At 38.7% G+C, this 27002-nt stretch overlaps 1 protein-coding gene across 1 annotated transcript; it reads left to right on the top strand.

Moving 5' to 3' along the window:
• The first annotated feature begins 19158 nt into the window (after window positions 1-19158).
• Window positions 19159-21120, top strand: LOC127104486 (uncharacterized). Its single transcript, XM_051041671.1, has 3 exons — window positions 19159-20091; window positions 20182-20648; window positions 20883-21120. The coding sequence occupies exons 1-3, from the start codon at window positions 19159-19161 to the stop codon at window positions 21118-21120; spliced, it is 1638 nt and encodes a 545-aa protein (XP_050897628.1).
• Window positions 21121-27002: the final 5882 nt, after the last annotated feature.

Here is a 27002-nt window from a genome sequence, read left to right as displayed (position 1 = left end):
GTTCAAATTTCAGATCATGGTGATTTCTTCAGTTCTAAGTCACCATGTTCAACTCAAAGGGGCATCTTGATCATGAGGCTTTTTGATCCCATTCTTCTTGCAATGTGTTGATATCATATCAAAGATCACAATGTTCCGAGAAAGGTTTCATTTGGATGCTTGAGCACAAAGTTGTGACATGATAAAGTTGGCACGAAAATTTGATCATGTAACTTAGAAAATTCTAAGTCTCAAATGGCTGAAAAATGACCTATAATGTCTCAAAGAATTACATGGCCTTCCAAGCATAATTTGACTTTGATTCTTGAAGCAAACTTGTAGATAGAATAAAAAATAATATTGTACAAAATAAATCAGTCTCAAATGTTTAAAATTGAATTAGTTATGAATCTTGAAAGTTGAGAAAAGGTCACTTGAAAATAGATCAAATTTCACTAAGTCCACAAATCACCTATAATATCTCCAAACTTTTGATGATCCTCGAAGCATAATTGGCTCTTGTCATGTAAAGTGAAGTTTTATAGGATATTGATAAGAGTCATATTAAAAAATAAGCATTCAAAAATGTTGAGAATTGAAGGAGTTGTGATCCTTTGAAATTTGACTTCAAATGTTGACTTTTTGGTCAAACCTCTTGGAATAAACTTGTACACTTGGACTTTTCTTGCATTTCAAATTACATGGATGATCATATGAACTCAAAATAAGGTGTCCTTGAATGTATTTTGATTTAATTGCTCAAAGTTTGAGGTAACTCGTTGAAGAAGGCATGTAAATAAACACATGAACCTTTGACTTTTCTTGAGAAATAAGCAACAAAACTTTGAGATACTCTTGATTAAAATGAGATTGGAAGATGCTTGAAAACCTTAGAGATCATGTTTTAAGAGATAATCCCCTTGAGGATCAATGGTTGAGCACACTTTGACTTGAGGAATCAACAAAACCCTAGCTAAAGAACCCTGTTTGATGCTCTTGATGAAAAGCCCTATCTTGCACAATGAACTTAAAGAAAACAATACATATTTTTGCTATTTTTATTAGGGGTTAGATAAGTAATGATCATATAAATAAAATGGTAAAAGAACAAAAAGGTGCTTGATGATCCCTGCAAAAGGCAAACCCAAAGGTGAGAGGGAGAGGGCCAATATGTGACCTTGTTTATATGCAAGGATGCAAATGATATGTGGGATATTAGGGTTAAAAATTAGGGTATGACAGATGCCCCTATTTAAGTTTCTTCAATTCGGAGATATGGAGATTGAAATCTTGGTTTCCACGAGATTGAAGAGGCTTAAATACAGAAGGCTCAATTTTGGCCCTAAGATACCGCAAAAATGCTTATGATATGATAGGAATGCAAATAGGGATCTCTGTGGGGAATATCATGCCATGAGAGACAAAGAACTGCTAGAGAAAGAAAAAAAAAGACTAAAGTTCTGCTGGAGAATAACAGATTCTGAAGGGGGACCCAGTTGGGGACAAACAAAGTTCCATAGGGGAAACGACTCGACTCGGCAATAACTATTATATTAGAAAGAAACCAATGTGTAATTAAAAAACAAATGGAACAAAGACCCAACAGGGGAATACTTATCAAAGCAAGACTCCATCAGGAAAAAGATCAATCAAAGGGGATGTTCAAATCCACATGGGGAAATATTACTTAAGTATAAGCCAAGTGATAACTTAACAAAGGTAATAAGCCCAAAAGGAAAGATTACCAACTACCAGCCAAGTGATTGCTTAACAAAGGTAAACTACCAAAGGTAAAAGGAATATTACCTAACCATCAGCCAAGTGATAGCTTAACAAATGTAACCAACCAAAGGTAATAGGAATGTTACCTAACTATCAGCCAAATGATAACTTAACAAAGATAATAAGCTCAAAAAGAATGATTACCAACTACCAATTGTCGCATCTTGAAAAATACGATTCCTCACGATGGTCGCGGAAAAAATAGTTCGAACAGAGTCGCCACCGAACTTTATTTATCCCAATGAAGGAATAGGAAAATATCAATAAAACCTTTATAAGAAAAGAATAATGGTCATCACAATCATATTCGGGTTCGGGAGTCGATTACACAAGGAGAAGGTATTAACACCCCCCACGTCTGTTGTACTCAATGGGAACCTTTTAGTTTAATTTGCAATTTGAATGTTAGCTAAATGTTATTTGTTTTCTTCAAGTGAATAAAAGGTTAAAAAGAGAGATGGATAGAAACCTCAGTGTCATACCCTAAATTTTACCCTGAGTTTTTCACTCGTATCAACATAGCATGAATCGATCCATTTTGTCATGCATTTCATCAGTTAAAAAGAATTTATCAAGATTTTAGATAAAAAGTCAGGAGTTTTGGCATTTTATCTTATCTTAATAACCTTCATTCATCATATGTTGATTAAGAAGTCGAAAGACTTGATTTCTCGATCTCAGTGCATCATTCATTCTATTGCATCTTGTTTCAGAGATTCAGAAGGTGATAATCAAGAGAGTTGTCTTCGTCTGAATATGTATAGGTTTTGTTTGTGTTTGAGAATGAGAAGCAAATGGTCCAAGGGAGATTCATCTGCGTCTAATTGTCTGTTCGTATTTATTCAGTCAGTGATAAGTGCATTCACTAGATGTTTGCATTTTATACTTGTCACCACATGCATTTTATTTCGCATAGTGCTTGGAATTTCAGCCAGGTTAATTTTTCGGATCTACAGACAAACCGGTCGCACCGTTTCTCAACTGTATGTCGAATTAGCGGGCGAAAAAATTCAAAATTGAGCTTGCAAATGTCAATTTTATTAATCTACGATCCGCGTAGTTTAATCTGGCGCACTCATTTTATTTTTTCGACTACTTTTTCGGTCGTATTTCAAACAATCTAAGCCTTTATACCAGTCTTTTTTTATTTCAAAATTTGACCAAAACCTGTATGTTTCCAATAAATGTATTTCATGTTGATCATTTTAGCGCAATCATTTTTTATTTTTTTTAGCATTTTTGCGCCTGATTTTTATTCAGTTTTTGTCCGATTATGTTTGTATTTTTGCCAAATTAATTAGTAGAATTAATTGCGTTGTTAAAATTTTATTTTATTTTATGTGTTGATTTTATTTTAATTAGTAAGTTTTCAATTTTAGTTTTTTTTAATCAAATCTTATTTAAAGAAAATGAAATAAATTAGAAAATATTTCCTCTAATCTAGTGGACAAACGACACCATTTTGTTGGGGACTGACTTTTGAAAGAAAAGCATATGTCAACTTTCACTAACCCTCATCTGAATTTTTCAAATCCATCACCCATCTCTGCTACTACACATACACAACAAAGTACAACATCTTTTCCACTTTTTCTCTCATTACTCCTTCTCTCAACATAAACAACTTTTATATTTTACTCCTCTTCATCACTTAAGTAAGAAAAACACAAACCTCCTCTCTCATTCCCTCATCTCACATCTCAGTTCATCAACAACATAAAAACCTCTCAATAACATCATAAAAATAATCACAATATAACTACCACTGCATTATCTTTTCCGACGATAACTGAACACCAACATTCGCTTCACACAGTCGTGCAACAACAACATTCGACGACAACACCATCATATGTTCTGTCCACCGTTGTTATACCACCTCCCGTTAACTTCAAACTCGTCGGAAATCACAAAAAAAAAACGGTTTATTTCATTTTAATTTTACGACTATTTTTATTATTATAGGTTTTGTTTTTTATTGATCTTACATGTTCATGGCATAACATGAGAGATTGGAAGAGATACATTTGTTTGTTTTTTTAATAAAAAAATGTGTTTGTTATTACTTTAAACAAAAGAAACTAGTCGTGAGGAAGATGGTGAGGAATTTGTTTTACCATTTTTATTATACTCTCTCTCCCATGTGTCCAATAGAGATTGGATGATTATTAAAACTTTTGACAAAAAAAATCGGAATCGTTCCTTTTTCTTTATTTTAATGATTCATCTTATATTTATTTATTTATTTATTATTTTTTTTGATTTAATAAATTGGGTGCCATGTGTCACAAGTGTAATGGGTGGTTAAAGATAAGCATGAACCGCCCACTATTCTATTGTTTTATTTTATTATTATTATTATTATTAAATATTATTATTAGTATCTTTTATCTATCATTTATATGTTCCTTAGTGTTTATCATTGTTTTTTTTCTTTTAACTATTATTATTATTATTTATTATCATGGGTAATTATTATTATTAATTACTATTTTTAAGTTATTAATTGTTACTATTATTACTATTATTATTATAATTATTCTTTCTATCCGTTATTATTATTAGTTATTATTGCTTATTATTAATTTTTTGTTATGTATTATTATTATTATTATTATTTCTATTATTTACAATTGTTAATAGTTATTGTCTATTATTATTTGTTTATTAATTATTATTATTTACTAATTAAATTTATTGTTGTTATTTATTATTATTATTATTCATTATTCTTGTTCATATTTATTTTTGTTAATTATTATTGTTAAATATCATTATTGATTATTATTATTGTTATTGATTATTAATATTATTATTTATTATTGTTGTTGTCATTTTTATTTTATTTTATTTTTAATAATAATTATTTATTATCTATTATTGCTAATTACTATTATTATTATTATTATTATTGTTTTTATTTATTTATTTATTAAGATTGATTAGTTTTAAGTTGTTAAAAAAAGAAATTTTGATCAATTTATCCCTATCGATTTTTTACATATGCATTGCAGTTTCGGAGTTAAAATTCGATTTAACTTCAGAAACGGCTCAAATGCATAAATCTTGTTGACCGGCCTCAAATAGGGTGATTCATACATTAATCACTTTATGATTGCTTAACATAACGCTAAATTTCTTTTAGTTTAGTTTCTTATTTTTTTTTGTTGCTTCGAGTCCCTTGGCTTTCTCTTGGGCCTTCTTACAACGAGATTCTTTTATTTTTACAATTGTTTTTTAATCTTGTGCTATTTTAATTATTATGCGGTATCCCCATTCAGTAAACTGTACCCCCATTCCCAAAATATGTAATAAATTTACCGCTTTCATTTACTTTATTGTATCAGTTGATTATTAATTTAAAGATTAAAATAAACATTTTTCAGAAAAAGAACAAAAACCAACACTCAATCCAACATCGAGTCTTTTGTCCTAAATCAAATCCAAAATGATTACAAAGTCAAATATACCCCCGCCACATCCAAATTATTTTCATAAGTCAACTTCAGACGCTTGATCCAACGTCAAGTCGTCCCCTATTTTCAAAAGTTTTTCATAATAAAAATGGAAGAAACTGATTAAGTTTAGACTTTCTCTGTTTCGAATGTTAGGATACTGCTGTAGAGCTCAATGTTCAAACATTCGTCTTCCATATTAACATACAGTCAGAATTAGGTCATTTCTCTTATAAAAGAAAAAGATTGATTGGGTATCGACCTTCTCTTTCCCGATTATTTGGACACTGCTGTAGAGCTCTCTGTCTGACTAATTGTCTTCCGTTAATGAACTTTGATCTAATTTGCCACACATTTTCATAATAAACTTTTGGATGAAAAGAGAGTGATTGGGCTTAGGCCTCTTCCTTTTCGGGCATTCGAGTACTGCAGTAGAGCTCCCTGCTTGGATGCCTGTCTCCGCTTAAAATCAACTCAAACTCATCAAACTTATTTTCCGCCCTCGTGCGACCCCGAAAACATTTTCAGAAAAGAGTATGCAACATTTATTTTGATGCGAAACAAACAAAGACTTCAGCCTCCAAGAGCGAGCAGCAGGTAAAGGTTTAATCGCTCAAATGTGATCCAAGCATCACTCTCTTTAAAAGCAATCCATCTAGTAGTTCTCTTTGGGTAGAACTACGTATGCCTTGAGTTCTTCATAGAACCCGAAGATACGTAGGAGCAGGATTGCGAAATCTTGTCAGGCACATTAATATTAAAAACCCTAAGTCTTTCCTTTCTTTCTTTCTCTTTCCTTACCCGATAAGTAGAAGACTGCAAACAATATCACGCTAACACTCTAACACGAAACTAACTAAATGGGTCCCATCGAGTACGATGGATGTGAGGGGTGTTAATACATTCCCCTTGCATAACCGACTCCCGAACCCGATTTGGTTGCGATGACCATTTCTTTTTTATTTTCGTGGGTTTTATCGATATTTCCCCTTTCCCTCTTTGGAAATAAATAAAGTTTGGTGGTGACTCTGTTTTGTTTATATTTCGAGCGTTCCTTACGCTCGGGTATTTTTCACGCCGCGACAGCTGGCGACTCTGCTGGGGACTGAGATGACCTCCTATGCGAGTCCACCCTAGTTTAGTTTATTTTGTGCTTGAGTGTTTCTTTTATCTGTTTATTTACTTCTTGTTTGTTCTATCTATATATGCCTTTATTATCTGTATTTCCAATTGCTGTATTATTAATATATGGTATCACTGGAACTTTCTGGACTATTGGCATTTGTGTGAGGAAAAGCTTTATACCCGAGCTACGAGAAAAACTTAAGTTAGGATGGTGGTTGTGTAGTATTGACATGCGAGACATCGAACTCGTTAGGTTGATGCGAGAACCCCACTCAGATGAGATCCCTTGAAAGTATTACTGTCTTACGATTAGTCGTTTTGGCGGTGATACTTTCAACCTCGATCTATGATTCTGAGGACCTTTTGTAGAACCCTGAACCTATGGCTTTTAGGACCGATGGTTGTGTAGTGTTAACCTATGAGACTTAGGACTCGTTGGGTTAATACGAAGACCTCACTCAGAATAGATCATTTTTGAGGATATTGTTGTCTTACGAGTAGTCGTTCTGACGATAATATTGTCAGGTGTGATCCATGACTCTAGGAACCGTGTCTAGAACCGTGGAGTTGATGGTTGTGTAGTATTGACCTACGAGACTTAGGACTCGTTGGGTTAATACAAATACCTCACCTAGAATAGATCCTTTTTAAGATATTATTGTCTTACGATTAGTCATTCTGACAATAATATTCTTGAATTGGGTCCATGACTATAGGAACCTTTTAAACCCTAGAGCCTACCTGTGTTTGGTTTTCCTATTCCTGGAACCTTTCCTCCATGAAGTAATTAATCAGAATGTTCCAATGATCACCTACCCAAATGTACATACATAAACATAAAACATTTCATAATCATAACAATCAGAAAAGTACTCTGTTGATTGCAGGCATTCAAAAGACATGGGTAGCAATCAGAAAAGTACTTATTCATTCAAGTTCAGGAATCCAAAGCTAGGATTGATTAAGGGGTTGATCTTATATGTGAAAAAAATCAGAAGGAACAACTTTTGTGTTGAGTATGGTGACCTGTTGACTATCATGAACACCGAGGTGGATGCTTGGGCCATTTTCACTTTGGCACAATTCTATGATCCTCCCTTGCGGTGTTTCACATTCCAGGACTTCCAGTTGGCGCCAACACTGGAAGAGTTCTCACATATAGCAGACATTGGTATCAAGGATGAAGTCCCTTACACCGGTCTAGGGGAATTTCCTACACATCAATAAATAGGTTCATCTATACATCTAGATAAAGCGGAAGCGAAATCTAATCTTGGACCAAAAGGAGACACTTTGGGCTTCACTTTGAAGTTCTTAGTGGGAAAAGCTTCAGATTTCAAAAGTAAAGAAGATTGGGTCGCTTTCAATGTTGTGTTAGCCTTGATACTCTATGGGATTGTCTTGTTCCCGAACATTGATGACTTTGTGGACATGACTGCTATACGCATTTTCTTGCTCAAGAATCCCATTCCCACCTTGCTTGCAGATGTTTATCACTCTATCCATTGGAGAAATGAGAAGAAATGGGGGATGATCCAATGTTGCGCTCCTTTACTGTATAAGTGGTTCTTATCTCACTTACCAAGCGAAAGGCCTTTTGTTCAGAACAAGGATAACCTCAAGTGGTCTCAAAAAATCATGTCTCTCACTGCCAATGACATCACCTGGTACTCTCGTGTTTATGATGATGTGGACATAATCGTCAAATGTGGCAACTTCCATAATGTGCCACTCATAGGAACTCGAGGTTGCATCAATTACAACCCTGAGCTTGCTATGCGGCAACTTGGGTTTCCTATGGATGACAAACCAGAAGACAAGTTGTTAGAAGGTTTCTTGCTGGGAGAAGGAGTGAAGGACTTTGATCTGGTGAAGAGGATAGGTCGTGCCTGGACTAAAGTTCGTAGAGAAGGAAAAAGGGAGCGTGGAAAGAAGAATTGTATAACTAGAGGGCCATATACGAGTTGGGTCCAAGCCAGAGCTTCTCAAGACAAACTACCATACCCTTATGAGCCTCCAATGCATACAAATCCTCCAGAACCTACTCACGTCACTATGGAGGAAGCTAAAGAGCTCAAAGTTGTCATCCAAAGTTTGGAAAAAGAGAATGAAGAGCTATGGTTGAACCTTCTCCGGATTACTGAAGAAAGGGATAATCATAAGTGGGAGCTTGGGCGGAAGAAAACACAGCTTCAAGCAAATGTGGAAAGGACTGATAAGGAGGAATATAAGAGAAAAAGAGTCAAACAGGGGTTAGATCAGACTGACAGCTGCTTGAATACCATCAAAAGCCAACTGAAAGAGGCTAAGAGGGATTGTCGTGAGAAAGAGAAATGGTGGAAGCTCGCCACAAAACAAAAGAAGGAGATAAGAGAGACGTTTGAGGCTGAGATAGCCAACCTCAGTGTTTCACTATGTGAATCAAAAGAAATGGAAGAACGAGAACGCCGCAGTAAAGAGAGTGCTCTGGCTGCTACTCAGGTTACACCTGAAGTGTGGAAAGGAAAGTGCCAGGAGGCTGAAAATGCTAATGAGTGGGAACGATACTGGAGAGGCCGACATGACTCTTTGCTACAAGAAGGTGAAGATTGGATGAATGCAAGGGAAAATGTGAATGCTAGTTTGGCAGCCTGCGAGGAAACCATCCAGTTTTTACATGAACAAAGAAATGAGTATCGAGACAAGTTTGCCAGTTTGATAGACTTCTGTAATGGCATGGCTACGAATGTGCCTTTGATGCTAAGATGTGCTCTAGAAGACATAGACAATGACAACATCCCTCTTTCAGTGACCGAATTTATTTATCTTTATGAAGACATGATGAAAAGGTTCAAAGGAGAGTTGGAAGAGCTCAACAAACAGAAGCCTACAGTCTAACCCTGTCGTTTTGTACTTTCCTTTATGTTTGAAAGAATATTTTGTACTCAATCCTTGTACTCTGTTTTGAATTGAATGAATGAAGGATTTTGAGTTTCTTTTGTACAAAAAGTTTGGTTCCATTCTTGTTTTATTCCCCGTGATCTCTTTGGATGCTTGCTAAATAACAAGGAATCTAACACGGTTCCCTGAAAATAAAATTGAACATAAGCATAAAAGACATTTTTATAGCCATATGCATCAAAGTATGCATCATGCATTTCATTTCTCAAAATAAAAATTCATTTCATTTTTTCCTCGTCTCCAGTAGTTCAAGCTGATTCCTCAACGTGCATATGCTACCCGCTCCAACACAAGAAGAATCATGGATGTAGTTCGAGAAGAACAAACTGCCTTCAGAGAGGAGATGGACTCTGTCAAAAGCAAGATTGAGCAGATCTTTGAGGCTATACAAGCTCTGGCTAGAAGGGAAGAAGAGGCTCGTGTTGCCGCTGCTGCAAGGAACGATGCTCTAGTTCAAGGGGTTGCTCTTCAGTCAGGACCTTCAGTTCCTATTCCAAATCCCGTTATCTACGGTCTTCCTCCAGGTTTTGTTCCACCGCCTGAAAGAACTCATGTGCCTCCACCTGCGCATACTTCTGGAGTAGCTGATGGAGTCGCTGCGCAAGGACCTCCGATAGTCAATCAAGTGGTCATTCCCCACACTGATGAGGAGCTCCAGGACGAGTTTGAAATGCAGAATTACAATGGAGCTACTCCAATGGTCATCCCTACTGCTGCCCAAGATTCTGAGGCTATCTTGATGTGTCGTGTAACACCCCGATTATCGTTAGAATAATTTAAATATTATTTTAATATGATTATTTGAAGATAAAGTGAATTATTAAATAATATTGGGAATTATTATCATTATTAGAGATGTCATTTATTTTAATAATAATTAAATAAATAAAATAAATGGAATATGAAGAGTGGAAGGGTAAAAGTGGAATTGGATAAAAGAGGCCAAAGGGAGAACTCAGAGTTTTCACGTGTTGTTGCCTCAGAGTCAGAGAAAGGGGGAAACGCTGAAGAGAAAGAGAAGGAAGAGGAAAAGGCCAAAGTCTGCTCAGAACTTCCTTCAATCCAAAGAGGTAAGGGGTCTGAACCTTATTAAACAATAATATGCTGAAAATGGTGAAATATTGGATGAACGAAATTGGGATTTTAATCGAAGGAATTCGTAGAAATTATATGCAATGATGTTAGGATTTGTGAAATCGAATAGGGGACTATTTGTATTAGATGATATGAGTGATTTTGTGTGAAATTTGGACTGTGGAAGGATGAATTTGGATAGATCTCGTAGCAGAAAAAGCCATTGCAGATCTGTAAATCTGGTTTCTGGTCATACGCGTATGGCACTAGGCAATACGCGTATGAGATTGCTGGTACGCGTATGGCACTAGGCAATACGCGTATGGATGAGGAAGATGATGTTTTGAACGTGTTTTGGTCTCTGTTGGTACGCGTATGGGAATGTGATACGCGTAGCATACGCGTATGGACATGGGCAATACGCGTATGGATTTGGTCAGGCGTGGGCAATACGCGTATGGGCATAGGCAATACGCGTATGGGCAGACTTGTGGTCTTTCCTGGGCTGTTGTTGTGCAGTTTTTGGTTGGTTAGGCTGAGCGAGGTAACTTAGCTGATGCATGGTATACGAGGGATCATTTCCCGTTGCTTTGAGTGGTATAGATATTAGTAGGGTGTGATAATACTGTGTTTGATTATGTGGCATGATGTGATATGCTTTTGTGATAGAATGTGTTAATGATGATGATAACATGAATATATGATGCTGTTGTTGCTATGTTGATTATGATGCATGCTTGGTGTGCATGCATTCATGAAAGGCCGATGCCTAGTGATGAACGGACTGAGTTCCAATGATGTTGTTGACTCCGGGCTTGTTGAGAGGCTTGGTTCCTTGCGGGGAACTCGGATTCTATGGTGATGAATCTGGGAGTGGTGATCCTGTAGTTGGTCACAAAATGGGTATACCGAGTCGTGTTGAGTCATGCATGGGTGTGTGCATTGCATTTGATATGTTGTTTTGTTGATGTTCATGAATATGTTGATTATGATGATTATGATGAGCTGTGTTGGCATAGGTGAAATATATTTATGTTTATATTTCTGTCGTTATATTATTATTTAATAATGTAATTCTCACCCCTTCTGCATGTGTTTATGTTCATCTATGATGAGCAATGTGCAGATAAAGAGGAGTAGCTATTGTTGAGGTTTGAAGAATAAGTGTAGAGTTATTCTACAGAGTCGAGTCAAATGCTCTGGTCATGTGACACCGGGGTTATGGGATTCGATAGATAATTGATTATTATTTACGTTGTTTATGATGACTAACATGTTGAGATGTTTTGTTGAGATAATGTTGAATCATTATTATGAGTTGTTATATGATGAATGATAATATTAATGTTGTTGTCCGCTGCGAAGTTTTAATAAAATAAATAATATGTTTTATGTTGTGATGCGATAATTGTTATGTTGTAAGAAATGTAAACTCTTCTACATGTTGTACTCTGATAATCTATTTAAATATGTCGTTTGGGTAGAAGGGTGTTACATTAGTGGTATCAGAGCATTGTCAGTCCAGTCGAGTCATAATGTGAAGTTTTCCCTGTTGGTCGATTAGTGTAAATGACACTGTCGATATTTAACGGTTGTGGTTGTGTTGTGCAGAGTATGGCTGGAGAAAATGACCGTGCGATTGCTGAGGCTTTGGCTGCTATGGCGCAGGCTATGCAGGCGCAGCAGAATCCGCCGGTCGACGAGTTTAGGAATTTGGGAAGGTTTCTGAAGAATAACCCTCCTACATTCAAAGGGCGCTATGATCCAGATGGTGCTCAGATTTGGCTGAAGGAAATTGAGAAGATTTTCCGGGTGATGACGTGTACTGAAGCACAGAAGGTGCAGTTTGGTACGCATATGTTATCTGAAGAGGCTGAAAACTGGTGGGATAACACTCGCCAGAGAATTGAAGTACCAGGTGCTGAGATGACTTGGGAAATGTTCAAGACGGTCTTTCTGGAGAAATATTTTCCTGCTGATGTGCGATGTAAGAAGGAGATGGAATTTCTGGGACTGAAGCAGGGTAACATGTCTGTTGCTGATTACGCTTCGAAGTTTGAGGAGCTGGTGCAGTATTGTCCTCATTATAATAATGTTGATGCTGAGGAATCTAAGTGTGTCAAGTTTGAGAACGGGTTGCGTCCCGAGATCAAACAAGGCATTGGTTACCAGGAGATTCGTAGGTTTCCTACGCTGGTTAATAAGTGCAGGATATTTGATGAAGATAGCAAGGCTAGGACTGCTCATTACAAGAGTCTTAGTGAGAAGAGGAATAAGGATCGTGGTAGTCCTTATGCATCTCCGAATGGTAAAGGTAAGCAGAAAGTGGTAGATGAGAAGAAGCCAAGTGGAGGAGGATCTCCCATAGCTGGTAAATGTTTCAAGTGTGGCGAGCCGGGCCACCGTGCGGATAGCTGTACCAAGAAAGTGCTGAGATGTTTCCGATGCGGTCAGGCTGGACATAGAGTTACTGAATGTAAGGATGCTGGTCCGACATGTTTTAATTGTGGCGAGAAAGGCCATATCAGTTCGCAGTGCTCGAAACCGAAGAAGGCGGCTACTGCAGCTCATACTACTGGTAGGGTGTTTGCTCTGAGTGGGGCTGAAGCTCCTAAAGAAGATAATCTGATTAAAGGTACTTGCTTGATTAATAATGTTGAATTGCTTGCTATTGTTGACACCGGTGCTACCCATTCGTTTATTTCGTATGAGTGTGCGACCAGGATTGGTGTGATTATGTCGTCCCTAGGCGGAAGTATGGTGATAGATACTCCTGCTAATGGTTCTGTGAAGACTTCTGTTGTCTGTCGAGGTTGTCATTTGACGATCTTTGAGAGAGAGTTCGTGGTTGATTTGGTGTGCTTACCCTTGCACCAAATTGATATTATTCTGGGAATGAATTGGCTAGAATTCTATGGCGTGTTTATCAACTGCTATGGGAAGACGGTGCGGTTTTCTGAAGTTGGTGAGAATGATGAGGCAAGATTTCTATCTGCTAGGCAGGTGGGGGATTTTGTGAAAAATGAAGCTCAGATATTCGCTTTATTTGCGTCTCTGCAATCGGATAAGAAAGTGGTGAGTGTAGATTTGCCTGTTGTCTGTGAATTTCGAGATGTGTTTCCGGAGGATGTAAGTGAATTACCTCCAGAACGGGAAGTCGAATTTGCCATTGACTTAGTACCAGGTACGAGTCCAGTGTCGATGTCTCCTTATAGAATGTCGGCAACTGAATTAGTTGAATTGAAGAAGCAACTTGAAGAATTGCTTGAGAAGAAGTTTGTGCGTCCAAGTGTTTCTCCTTGGGGTGCACCAGTATTGTTAGTGAAGAAGAAAGAAGGTACGATGAGGTTGTGTGTCGATTACCGGCAGTTGAATAAGGTGACTATCAAGAATCGGTATCCATTGCCGAGGATTGATGATTTGATGGACCAGTTGGTTGGAGCTCATGTTTTTAGTAAGATTGATTTGCGGTCGGGTTATCATCAGATCCGAGTGAAGTCAGATGATATTGCGAAGACTGCTTTCCGTACGAGGTATGGTCATTATGAATACACTGTGATGCCGTTCGGTGTGTCTAATGCTCCAGGTGTGTTTATGGAATATATGAATCGTATATTTCATCCGTACCTTGATGATTTTGTTGTGGTGTTCATAGATGATATATTGATATATTCTAAGACGGAAGAAGAGCATGCAGGACATCTGAGAATTGTTTTGCAGGTGTTAAGAGAAAAGAAATTATATGCAAAGTTAGCTAAATGTGAGTTCTGGTTGAAGGAAGTGAGTTTCCTTGGCCATGTGATTTCGAGTGGTGGGATTTCTGTTGATCCTGCCAAAGTTGATGCTGTATTACAGTGGGAGACTCCGAAGTCTGCTACTGAGATACGCAGTTTTCTGGGGTTAGCTGGTTATTATCGCAGATTTATTGAAGGCTTCTCTAAGTTGGCATTGCCGTTGACGCAGTTGACTAAGAAGGGTCAAGTATATGTGTGGGATGCAGCTTGTGAAGCGAGTTTTGTTGAGTTGAAGAGACGGTTGACCAGTGCTCCAGTGTTGATCTTGCCTAATCCTGGTGAGTCCTTCGTTGCTTATTGTGATGCTTCTTTGATGGGTCTTGGTGGTGTTAAAGTTGTAGCTTATGCTTCTAGACAGTTGAAAGTTCATGAGAGGAATTATCCTACGCATGATCTAGAACTTGCAGCTGTTGTATTTGTGTTGAAAATGTGGAGGCATTATCTGTATGGTTCCAGATTCGAAGTGTTCAGTGATCACAAGAGTCTGAAGTATCTGTTTGATCAGAGAGAGTTAAATATGAGGCAGAGAAGGTGGTTAGAATTACTGAAGGATTTTGACTTCGAATTGAGTTATCATCCCGGTAAGGCTAATGTAGTTGCAGATGCGCTGAGTAGAAAATCTCTACATATGTCTATGATGATGGTTCGGGAGCTTGAGTTAATTGAACAGTTCCGTGATATGAGTTTGGGTTGTGAAGTTTCCGCTGATAGTGTAAAGTTGGGTATACTGAAGTTGACTAGTGGAATTCTGGAAGATATTCGGAATGGTCAGCAAGTTGATGTCGCTCTAGTTGATCATATTACTATGGTTAACCAGGGTAATGGTGGTAATTTTGAAATTGATGAGAATGGCATCCTGCGATTTAAAGGTAGAGTTTGTGTTCCTGAGGTGTCTGAATTGAAAAAGAGTATTCTTGAAGAGGGCCATAGGAGTGGATTGAGTATCCATCCAGGTGCAACTAAAATGTATCAAGATTTGAAGAAGTTGTTTTGGTGGGCTGGTATGAAAAGAGATGTTGCTAAGTTTGTGTATGCCTGTTTGACTTGTCAGAAGTCAAAGATTGAACATCAGAAACCGGCAGGTATGATGCAACCTTTGAAGATTCCTGAATGGAAGTGGGATAGCATTTCCATGGATTTTGTGACGGGATTGCCGAGGACGGTGAAAGGTAATGATTCTATTTGGGTTATTGTGGATCGATTGACTAAGTCGGCGCATTTCTTGCCGATGAAGATTAATCACTCTTTAGAGAAGTTGGCAGAGTTGTATATTGAGGAGATAGTGAGGCTGCATGGTATTCCATCCAGTATTGTGTCTGATAGAGATCCCAGATTTACTTCTAGATTTTGGGAAAGTTTGCAGAAAGCGTTGGGGACTAAGTTGAGGTTGAGTTCAGCTTATCATCCTCAGACTGATGGTCAGACTGAAAGAACTATCCAATCCTTGGAGGATTTGTTGAGAGCTTGTGTGTTGGAGCAGAGTGGTTCTTGGGATAGTTATTTGCCGTTGGTGGAGTTTACTTATAATAATAGTTTTCATGCTAGTATCGGTATGGCTCCATATGAAGCATTGTATGGTAGGAGGTGTAGAACTCCATTGTGTTGGTATGAATCAGGTGAGAGTGTTGTACTCGGACCTGAGATTGTGCAGCAGACGACTGAAAAGGTTAAGATGATTCAGGAGAAAATGAAGATTTCTCAGAGTCGTCAGAAGAGTTATCATGATAACAGGAGAAAGGCACTTGAGTTCCAAGAGGGAGATCATGTGTTCTTGAGAGTTACCCCGACGACAGGCGTGGGTAGAGCTTTAAAGTCTAAAAAGCTTACTCCGAGGTTTGTGGGTCCGTATCAGATTTTGAAGAGAGTTGGGGAAGTGGCGTATCGGATAGCTTTACCGCCGTCGCTTTCTAATCTGCATGATGTGTTTCATGTATCTCAGTTGAGAAAATATATTGCGGATCCTTCGCATGTTGTTCAGTTGGATGATATCCATGTGAGGGATAATTTGACCGTTGAGGTGTTGCCAATTCGGATAGATGACCGAGAAGAGAAGACCCTGAGAGGTAAGAAGATTGCTCTAGTGAAAGTTGTTTGGGGAGGTCCAGCTGGGGAGAGCTTGACTTGGGAGCGTGAAGATCAGATGAAGGAGTCGTATCCGGCTCTATTTGCTTGAGGTATGTTTTCGAGGACGAAAACTTCTAAAGTGGGGGAGAGTTGTAACACCCCGATTATCGTTAGAATAATTTAAATATTATTTTAATATGATTATTTGAAGATAAAGTGAATTATTAAATAATATTGGGAATTATTATCATTATTAGAGATGTCATTTATTTTAATAATAATTAAATAAATAAAATAAATGGAATATGAAGAGTGGAAGGGTAAAAGTGGAATTGGATAAAAGAGGCCAAAGGGAGAACTCAGAGTTTTCACGTGTTGTTGCCTCAGAGTCAGAGAAAGGGGGAAACGCTGAAGAGAAAGAGAAGGAAGAGGAAAAGGCCAAAGTCTGCTCAGAACTTCCTTCAATCCAAAGAGGTAAGGGGTCTGAACCTTATTAAACAATAATATGCTGAAAATGGTGAAATATTGGATGAACGAAATTGGATTTTAATCGAAGGAATTCGTAGAAATTATATGCAATGATGTTAGGATTTGTGAAATCGAATAGGGGACTATTTGTATTAGATGATATGAGTGATTTTGTGTGAAATTTGGACTGTGGAAGGATGAATTTGGATAGATCTCGTAGCAGAAAAAGCCATTGCAGATCTGTAAATCTGGTTTCTGGTCATACGCGTATGGCACTAGGCAATACGCGTATGAGATTGCTGGTACGCGTATGGCACTAGGCAATACGCGTATGGATGAGGAAGATGATGTTTTGAACGTGTTTTGGTCTCTGTTGGTACGCGTATGGGAATGTGATACGCGTAGCATACGCGTATGGACATGGGCAATACGCGTATGGATTTGGTCAGGCGTGGGCAATACGCGTATGGGCATAGGCAATACGCGTATGGGCAGACTTGTGGTCTTTCCTGGGCTGTTGTTGTGCAGTTTTTGGTTGGTTAGGCTGAGCGAGGTAACTTAGCTGATGCATGGTATACGAGGGATCATTTCCCGTTGCTTTGAGTGGTATAGATATTAGTAGGGTGTGATAATACTGTGTTTGATTATGTGGCATGATGTGATATGCTTTTGTGATAGAATGTGTTAATGATGATGATAACATGAATATATGATGCTGTTGTTGCTATGTTGATTATGATGCATGCTTGGTGTGCATGCATTCATGAAAGGCCGATGCCTAGTGATGAACGGACTGAGTTCCAATGATGTTGTTGACTCCGGGCTTGTTGAGAGGCTTGGTTCCTTGCGGGGAACTCGGATTCTATGGTGATGAATCTGGGAGTGGTGATCCTGTAGTTGGTCACAAAATGGGTATACCGAGTCGTGTTGAGTCATGCATGGGTGTGTGCATTGCATTTGATATGTTGTTTTGTTGATGTTCATGAATATGTTGATTATGATGATTATGATGAGCTGTGTTGGCATAGGTGAAATATATTTATGTTTATCTTTCTGTCGTTATATTATTATTTAATAATGTAATTCTCACCCCTTCTGCATGTGTTTATGTTCATCTATGATGAGCAATGTGCAGATAAAGAGGAGTAGCTATTGTTGAGGTTTGAAGAATAAGTGTAGAGTTATTCTACAGAGTCGAGTCAAATGCTCTGGTCATGTGACACCGGGGTTATGGGATTCGATAGATAATTGATTATTATTTACGTTGTTTATGATGACTAACATGTTGAGATGTTTTGTTGAGATAATGTTGAATCATTATTATGAGTTGTTATATGATGAATGATAATATTAATGTTGTTGTCCGCTGCGAAGTTTTAATAAAATAAATAATATGTTTTATGTTGTGATGCGATAATTGTTATGTTGTAAGAAATGTAAACTCTTCTACATGTTGTACTCTGATAATCTATTTAAATATGTCGTTTGGGTAGAAGGGTGTTACATGTCGTGCTCTGGCCAAAAAGCTAAGAATCTTGGAAGGACATAACTCAACCCGATTGAGTGCCTTGGAGATGTGTCTGGTCCCAGACGTGGTGATTCCTCCAAAATTCAAAGCGCCGAAATTTGAAAAATACAAAGGCCTCACATGTCCTAACATACACTTGAAAATGTATTGCAGAAAAATGGTTGCCTATGCCAGAGATGATAAGCTCATGATCCATTGCTTTCAGGATAGTCTAACTGGGGCATCTTTGGATTGGTACATGCAGTTGGAGTGTAGCAACATCCACACTTGGGATGAGTTGGCTGAAGTATTTGCAAAGTAATACAAATATAATACTGACATGGCACCAAACCGTACTCAGCTTCAGAGTATGGCCCAGAAAGACAATGAATCTTTTAAAGAATATGCACAACGCTGGAGAGAACTGGCTGCAAGGGTGCACCCACCATTGGTTGATCGTGAATTGATTAACATTTTCATGGGTACCTTACAGGGCCAATATTATGAAAGATTGATTAGTAGTGTGTCCAAAGGATTTTCTGACATGGTGATCGTGGGAGAAAGAGTAGAAGAAGGACTGAAAAGTGGTAAAATCCAGGGAGGTTCCAACAGTCAACCAATCTTGAAGAAGCCTTTCAACGGATTCAAGAGGAAGGAGGGTGAGACTAGTGCCATTTCTTCTCAGAGGGGGAGGGCACCATACAAAGCTCCTGCTTCTGTGCCTTATTATCAGTACCCTTACGTAGCGGCTGCTCAATATACAACCATGCCTTACCGTCCAATTGCTCATGTTCCTATTCCAGCTCCGGTACCTCAATATCAAGCTCCACAACCTCAGTTCCAGGCTCCGCCACCTCAACATCAACAGAGAATTCAACAGAATAATCAACCACATCCAGTTCAGCAGCAACGACCAAATCAACAGAGGCCATATCAATAGTACAATAATGTGAATACCACTCTTATCCCAATGACTTACACTCAATTGCTACCGTATCTGATTCAGAATGGGACTGTCGTGCCAAGGGCATTACCTCCAATGCCGAAGCCGCATAAGCCTTGGTATAATGAGAATGCTAGATGTGCCTTTCATGCTAATTCAGAGGGTCATACAACAGAGAATTGCAAAGTGTTCAAGCTCCGGGTCCAAGAGTTGATAGATCAGAAAATATTGTCTTTTGCTGATGTTCCAAATGTGGGGAACAATCCTTTGCCTAAACATGATGGTTCAGGTATCAATGCTATAGAAAGTTCAACTGATGATGGATTGATAAAGGATGTGTTCAAGTTGAAGACTCTTTTAACAGTGGTCCATGCTAGATTAATGGAAGCAGAAATGATGAATGGAGTACATGATAATTGTGTGGTGTGTTCATCCAACCCTGATCAGTGTGTTGAATTCAAAATTTGTCTTCAACGTTTGATGGATCAACGGGTTATTCAGTTCACCAGAGCAAAGATTGATGAGGATGTTGCTGTGATTGTGCCTGTGTTTGATCAGGAGAGGCTTCCCAAGCCTTTTGTGTTCCCTTATCAGAGAAATGTTGACCTAGAGCCAGTGAAGAAGATTGAGCCCATGGTTATCCATGTTCCCGCTCCATTTTCATTTGACAGTACCAAAGTCGTGCCTTGGAACTATGAGCCTGTAGTTTATGTGGGTAACAAACCAGTGATCTTGAAGGAGCCAGATGTGACTAACATCGTTGGAGCTAGTGGTGTGACTCGAAGTGGAAGGGTTTTCGCTCCTGAAGTGATCCCAAACAAAGAAAGTGCGCCAATAGTTGAACCAATGAAAGGGAAAGAGATGAATCCTCCAGAAGCAGGAGAAGGCTCATCTAAGAAAGTAGCGATTGCTGAAGAGGATAGAGAAATCTTGAAAATCATCAAGAAGAGTGATTATAAGGTCGTAGATCAGCTCAACCAAACTCCTTCAAAAATCTCCATTCTTTCTCTACTTATGAGTTCTGAGGCTCATAGGACTGCTCTATTGAAGCTCTTGAACGAAGCTTATGTGGCAAAAGACATCAATGTTATTCAGTTTGATAATGTGGTTGCTAATCTCAATGCTAGTAGTTGTTTGATGTTCATTGATGATGATTTACCCCCTAATGGGCGAGAACATAATATGGCGCTTCATATCTCCATTCAGTGTACAGATGTTACTTTGGCTCGAGTACTGGTAGATATAGGTTCATCCTTGAACGTGTTACCTAAGACTATCCTAGCACAATTGAATATTGAAGGGGTGCAGATGAGACCTAGTGCTTTGATAGTGAAAGCTTTTGATGGGTCTAAGCGAACAGTTATTAGGGAGATTGACCTCCCAATCCTGATTGGCCCTCAAAATTTCCGTATTACCTTCCAGGTAATGGATATTAGGCCTGCATATAGTTGTCTGTTAGGTAGACCTTGGATCCATGCTGCTAGAGTTGTCACCTCGACACTTCACCAGAAGCTGAAGTTTGTTACTTCTGGTAAGCTGGTATCAGTATCCGGAGAGGAAGATATTTTCGTCAGCCATTTGACTTCTTTCAGATACATTGAAGTAAGTGAAGACATTGTTGAAACTTCTCTCCAAGCCCTTGAAGTGGTCAATGTGGTCCAGACTAAGCCGAAACTTGTTGAAGAACCCAAGAGGGTCATGTCCTCGTGGAAGAGTGTGAAAGTTGTAATTGAAGTTGGTTGCCCTGGAAGTTGGGGCACATTGATTGAATTACCAAAGAAGAAAGACAAGTGTGGATTAGGATATCAGCCGTCTATTGAACTTTTCAAAGATCAGAAGATACATCAGGGGAAGGTTCCTAGCATCCAGGAAATATTCTCCAAAGCTGGTTTCCGAAGTGATGATCAAGTGAATGCTCTTGAAGATGAAGATCCAAATTTGTCCAAGATGGTGTTTTGTGGACCTCCGGATGTCGCTCTCACTAACTAGAAGGCAACAAATGTTCCAGATATAGTTTCTTGTTCAAAGTAATTTACTGTTTTCTAAAACATCTAATGTCATGCCCAAGGCATATGGATAGCTTTGTAGGGCCCATTTTGTGTTAATATTTAAGCCTTATCATCAATACAAAGCACATTTTTTGAGATCCCTGTCTTTCATCTTTTTAATTTTTTTTTTTTACAAACAAATAAACAACAAAAAAAATGGCAATTTTTATTTCACATCACTTTCATTTTTCAAAATCTTCCTCTAAAAAGAAAAATCATTTCCATGCAGATCATTAATAACTGGATCCATTGAACACGACAATGCTATAATTCCCTATGACTTCGACCTCCCGATTAACCAAGCTGAAGAGGATGGTAAGGAAGACTGCGAACTCCCAGAAGAGTTGACCAAACTTTTGAAACAAGAGGAAAAGATGATTCAACCTCATCAGGAACCAGTGGATGTGATCAATCTGGGGACTGAGGAGGATAGAAAGGAAGTCAAGGTCTGAACTGCTTTGAAAAAAAATGTGAAGTAGGAACTAGTCAAGCTACTACATGAATATGTGGATGTGTTTGCTTGGTCATATCAGGATATTCCAGGACTCGACACCGACATAGTTGTGCACAAGCTTTCGTTGAAGTCGAAATGCCCGCCCATCAAGCAGAAGTTGAGAAGAACTCGACCAGACATGGCTGTCAAGATCAGAGAAGAGGTCAAGAAGCAGTTTGATGCAGGTTTTCTAGCTGTTGCAACTTACCCGCAGTGGATTGCTAATATTGTGCCAGTTCCGAAGAAAGATGGGAAAGTTCGAATGTGTGTAGACTACAGAGACCTGAATAGAGCTAGTCCCAAAGATGATTTTCCTTTACCTCAAATTGATGTATTGGTAGATAACACAGCTCAGTTCTCTATATTCTCCTTCATGGACGGATTCTCAGGATATAATCAGATTAAAATGTCTCCCGAAGATATGGAGAAAACAACTTTCATTACACCATGGGGCACTTTCTATTATAAGGTAATGCCTTTCGGCTTGAAAAATGCTGGGGCAACCTATCAAAGGGCCATGGTGACTCTTTTCCATGATATGATACATAAGGAGATTGAAGTCTATGTGGATGACATGATTGCCAAGTCTCAGACAGAAGAGGAGCATGTTATTCATCTGAAGAAGTTGTTTGTAAGATTGAGGAAATACAGACTGCGCTTAAACACTGCTAAATGCACTTTTGGAGTCAGATCTGGAAAGCTTTTAGGATTCATTATGAACCAGAGAGGCATAGAAGTTGATCCTGACAAACTCAAAGCTATTCAAGAGATGCCAGCACCTCGGACAGAGAAGCAAGTCTGTGGTTTCTTGGGCAGATTGAACTATATTTCCAGATTCATCTCGCATCTGACAGCCACTTGCGAGCCAATATTCAAGTTGTTAAGAAAAGATCAAGCCGTTAGGTGGAACGATGATTGCCAGAGTGCATTCGATAAAATCAAACAGTATCTGCAAGAACCACCAATCTTAGTGCCTCCGGTTCCAGGAAGGCCTCTCATTATGTATTTGACAGTACTCGATGAATCCATGGGATGTGTACTGGGGCAACACAATGAGACGGGTAGAAAAGAGCATGCTATCTACTACTTGAGCAAGAAGTTTACAGAATGTGAAATCAGGTACTCCATGCTAGAAAAGACTTGTTGTGCATTAGCATGGGCCGCTCGTCGTCTGAGACAGTATATGATTTGTCATACAACAATGTTAATATCCAAGATGGATCCCATCAAGTACATCTTCGAGAAACCTGGATTAACTGGCAGAATCGCTCGCTGGCAAATGTTGTTATCAGAATATGACATTCAGTATGTAACTCAGAAGGCCATTAAGGGTAGTGTGTTATCAGAGTACCTTGCGCACCAGTCAGTGGAGGACTATCAATCGATGAGACTCAACTTCCTAGATGAAGACGTCATGTACATAAGAGACTATGAGATTCCAGGCCCGGAAGAAGGACCCGAACCAGGATCGCGATGGACGCTCGTGTTCGATGGTGCCTCAAATGCATTGGGTAACGGAATTGGGGTTGTTATAACTTCTCCAAAGGATTTTCATCTTCCCTTCACGGCAAGGTTATGTTTCCAATGCACCAATAACATGGCGGAGTATGAAGCATGTATCTTGGGAATTGAAGCACCTATTGACCTACGAATCAAGATTCTTGAAGTGTATGGGGACTCAACACTTGTCATTTATCAAATCAAAGGAGATTGGGAGACCCGCCATCCAAATTTGATCCCATACCGAGAGCATGTCATGAAGCTAATCCCCTACTTTGATGAGATTAATTTCCATCATATTCTTAGGGAGGAGAATCAGCTAGCCGATGCCTTGGCTACTCTGTCATCTATGTTCAAGGTCAAGTGGGCTAACGAATCACCTATTATTACAATTCAACGTCTAGATGAGCCAGCATATTGCTTGGCAGTTGAAGCAGAAACAGATGGCAAGCCTTGGTTTTATGACATCAAACGATATCTTGAGAAGCACGAGTATCCAAATGATGTATCCATCACAGACAAAAAGACCTTAAGAAAGTTATCAGCCAATTTCTTCCTAAGTGGTGGTGTTCTATATAAAAGAAACTTTGATTTAGTTCTGCTCAGATGTGTGGATAGACACAAAGTCGACCTACTCATCAAAGAAATCCACGAAGGTTCTTTCGGAATTCATGCAAACGGACATGCAATGGCGAAGAAAATCCTTAGAGCTGGTTACTATTGGTTGACAATGGAAACAGATTGTTACCACTATGCCAGGAAATGCCATAAGTGCCAAATTTATGCTGACAAGGTGCACGTGCCACCTACTCCTCTGAATGTTTTATCAACTCCATGGCCATTCTCAATGTGGGGCATAAACATGATTGGTATGATTGAGCCTAAAGCTGCAAATGGACATCGGTTCATTCTGGTTGCCATTGACTACTTCACTAAGTGGGTAGAAGCAGCTTCTTATGCCAATGTGACAAAGCAAGTCATCACTCGGTTTATCAAGAAAGAGATAATGTGTCGCTACGGAACTCCTAGCAAGATTATCACTGATAATGGATCAAATCTGAATAATAAGATGATGAAGGAGTTGTGTGAGAATTTCAAGATTGAACATCATAACTCATCACCTTATAGGCCAAAGATGAACGGAGTTGTAGAGGCAGCTAACAAGAATATCAAGAAGATCATTCAGAAGATGGTGAAAACTTATAAAGATTGGCACGAGATGCTACCCTTTGCTTTGCACGGATATCGAACAGTTGTTCGCACTTCAACAGGGGCAACCCCTTTCTCACTAGTCTATGGCATAGAGGTTGTGCTACCGATAGAAGTGGAGATCCCCTCGTTGAGAGTCTTGATGGAGACGGAATTAGAAGAAGCAGAATGGATTCAAACCAGGTTTGACCAGCTCAATCTAATAGAAGAAAAGAGGATGACAGCATTGTGTCATGGTCAGTTATATCAAAGGAGACTCAAGCGGGCATTTGACAAGAAGGTCCGACCTCGAGAGTTTAATGTAGGTGAACTAGTTTTGAAAAAGATAATCTCCCTCCAGAAGGATTCACGTGGAAAGTGGATTCCAAACTATGAAGGACCATTTATGGTGAAGAAAGCTTTCTCTGGTGGAGCTTTAGTTCTCACGAACATGGGCGGAGAAGAGTTGACACACCCTGTCAATTCTGATGCAGTCAGAAAGTATTATGCCTAAGAAAAAGAGATGGATAGTAAAAGCTCGCTAAGTTGAAAACCCGAAAGGGCGACTTAGGCAAAAAAAAATGAGCATCCCGGTGAGTTGAAAACCCAAAAGGGAGGCTCAGGCAAAAATTAGGGATAAACAAAAAAATTAAGCCCGGTAAGTCGAAAACCCGAAAGGGCGACTTAAGCAAAAAAGGGTAAAATCTCCTGGTGAACTGAAACTCTTAAGGAGCAGTTCGCGCAAAAGTTAGGGAATATCCAAAAGCATAATACTGCAGCGACACAAGTCAACACTGCAACAAAGCTCAGATGGAAGAAAAAAGTCCAATTACCATCTCCAGACGCAAAGTAATGAGGACTAGAGGACATAGGGGAAAGTTGCAAAGTTGTATTTCGTTGGAAAGTCAGTTAAATTTTTGTTGCCATTTACTTGCTTTCTTTCTCTGTAAACTCCTCTTAGAGGGGTTTACATCTTCATGAACCCCATGTATGAGTTATTCTTCTCATCAAATAAGATTGTTCAGTTGAACATTGCTTTACCAATTATTTCTGTTTTTCTGCTTAATGTCGCTTTTTATTTTTGATAAGATAAAAACATTAAAATAATGGAAACGACAAAGCTTTTGAAAACTTTAATTTGTTTTGATTTTGAAAGTATAAAAGGAATTTTTGTTGGTTTACAATAATGCATCCGGTTCACAAGAAGTGGGACATTTCCTAGATCATCGTAATCTAAAGCAAGTTTGAAATGGATTTTCTTCCAGAAGCAAGAAGTCCTGATTGAAGCCCGCTTGGCAGAAAAGTAGAAATCAGAATTTTTTTTTACAACAAAAAATCATCTTCATGGTGACAAAACTATCCAAGACAAGGCGTTGGGGAATCCGAGCTTGAGACCCACAAAATGCATAAACTAATATATTCATGCATTCACATTCATTTTGCATATCATGTACAAAAATAGATCATGCATAAACCTCAGCCGGATTCAGCAACCTCTCAAAGAAGTTCAGTGTAATCCTCAACAAACCAAGATTCGAGGGGTGTGTGTTCTCAGGGGTAGAACAATTATTCTCTTCAGTAAGTACTTTCAGAATTTGATCATTGTTGGTATTGATTCTTAAGATGAGTTTCTTCCCTAGCAATGTGATTGATGTTCTCCCATTGGAACTCTGGTGTCAACAGAATTTCTGCTTGGTTTCCCCAATAGATATCTCCCCACAGAGTTTCTCCAACATTGTTTTTTCTCCATCAAAACTTCATAAATTCCCCAAGTGAGTTTCATACCAGCAGGATTCCTTAAGCAAGGGATCCCCAATAATTTTATCTTCAGCAAATCTCTTTAAAGTAGAGGTCTAAGATGGACATCTCTTTGCAAGTAAGCAATCTCCCCAATGAGTCTAATGGATGAGAGTTCCATGAACAAATAAGCTTTACTGAATGTTCCTCAGTATATCTCCAGCGAGCCTCCTGTGTGTTTATTTCCCATAGAGTCTCTTGTATTCCCCAACAGGTTTCTTCAATCAATCCAGGGAAGAGTTATTGTTCCATGTTGATCTACTATGCGATGGAGCATTAGGTTGGACCTGTCAGTTCGATAATTGAGAGTAAGGTTAATCCTTTTGAATATCATTAACTTTTCATCCCCAGCAAGTCTCTGGGATCTTCTCATTCCCCAAAAAGTCTTCTGTCAGCCAAGAGCAACTGAACATGCAGTTATTCCCCAAAGGAAGCATTTTGTTTATTTCCCAGCAATTTGCATCAACCAAGAGCAGTTGAATGCATTAGTTTCAGCCAAGAGCAACTGAATACTATTTTATTTTCCAGCAGTTTACTTCAACCAAGAGCAGTTGAATGCATTAGTTTCAACCAAGAGCAGCTGGACACCATTTTATTTTATGCAGTAGTTTCAGCCAAGAGTAGCTGAACACTATTTTTATCTCCCAATTTTGCTTCAACCATGAGCGGTTGAATGCAGTGGTTTCAGTAAAAAAAAACAGTTGAACACTATTTTATTTTACAGTTTTTGCTTCAACCAAGAGTCGTTGAATGCATCAGTTTCAGCTAAGAGTTGCTGAATATGACATCTTTAGCCAAAAGCAGCTGAATATGATCATTTATTCCCCAAGGAGTGTCTGCCTTCA

This window comes from Lathyrus oleraceus, chromosome 7 (genome assembly GCF_024323335.1).
Source record: "Lathyrus oleraceus cultivar Zhongwan6 chromosome 7, CAAS_Psat_ZW6_1.0, whole genome shotgun sequence".
NCBI classification, from domain to species: domain Eukaryota; kingdom Viridiplantae; phylum Streptophyta; class Magnoliopsida; order Fabales; family Fabaceae; genus Lathyrus; species Lathyrus oleraceus.
This window is presented reverse-complemented; position numbering and strand designations above follow the sequence as displayed.

Bases quoted from the DNA above. Each gene is read 5' to 3' on its own strand.
- LOC127104486 (XM_051041671.1), top strand. From the start codon at position 19,159: ATGACTTACACTCAATTGCTACCGTATCTGATTCAGAATGGGACTGTC. The intron at 20,092-20,181 runs GTCGTAGATCAG...GCTCTATTGAAG, and splicing joins TCAAGAAGAGTGATTATAAG to CTCTTGAACGAAGCTTATGT. The intron at 20,649-20,882 runs GTTTGTTACTTC...TTGCCCTGGAAG, and splicing joins ACACTTCACCAGAAGCTGAA to TTGGGGCACATTGATTGAAT.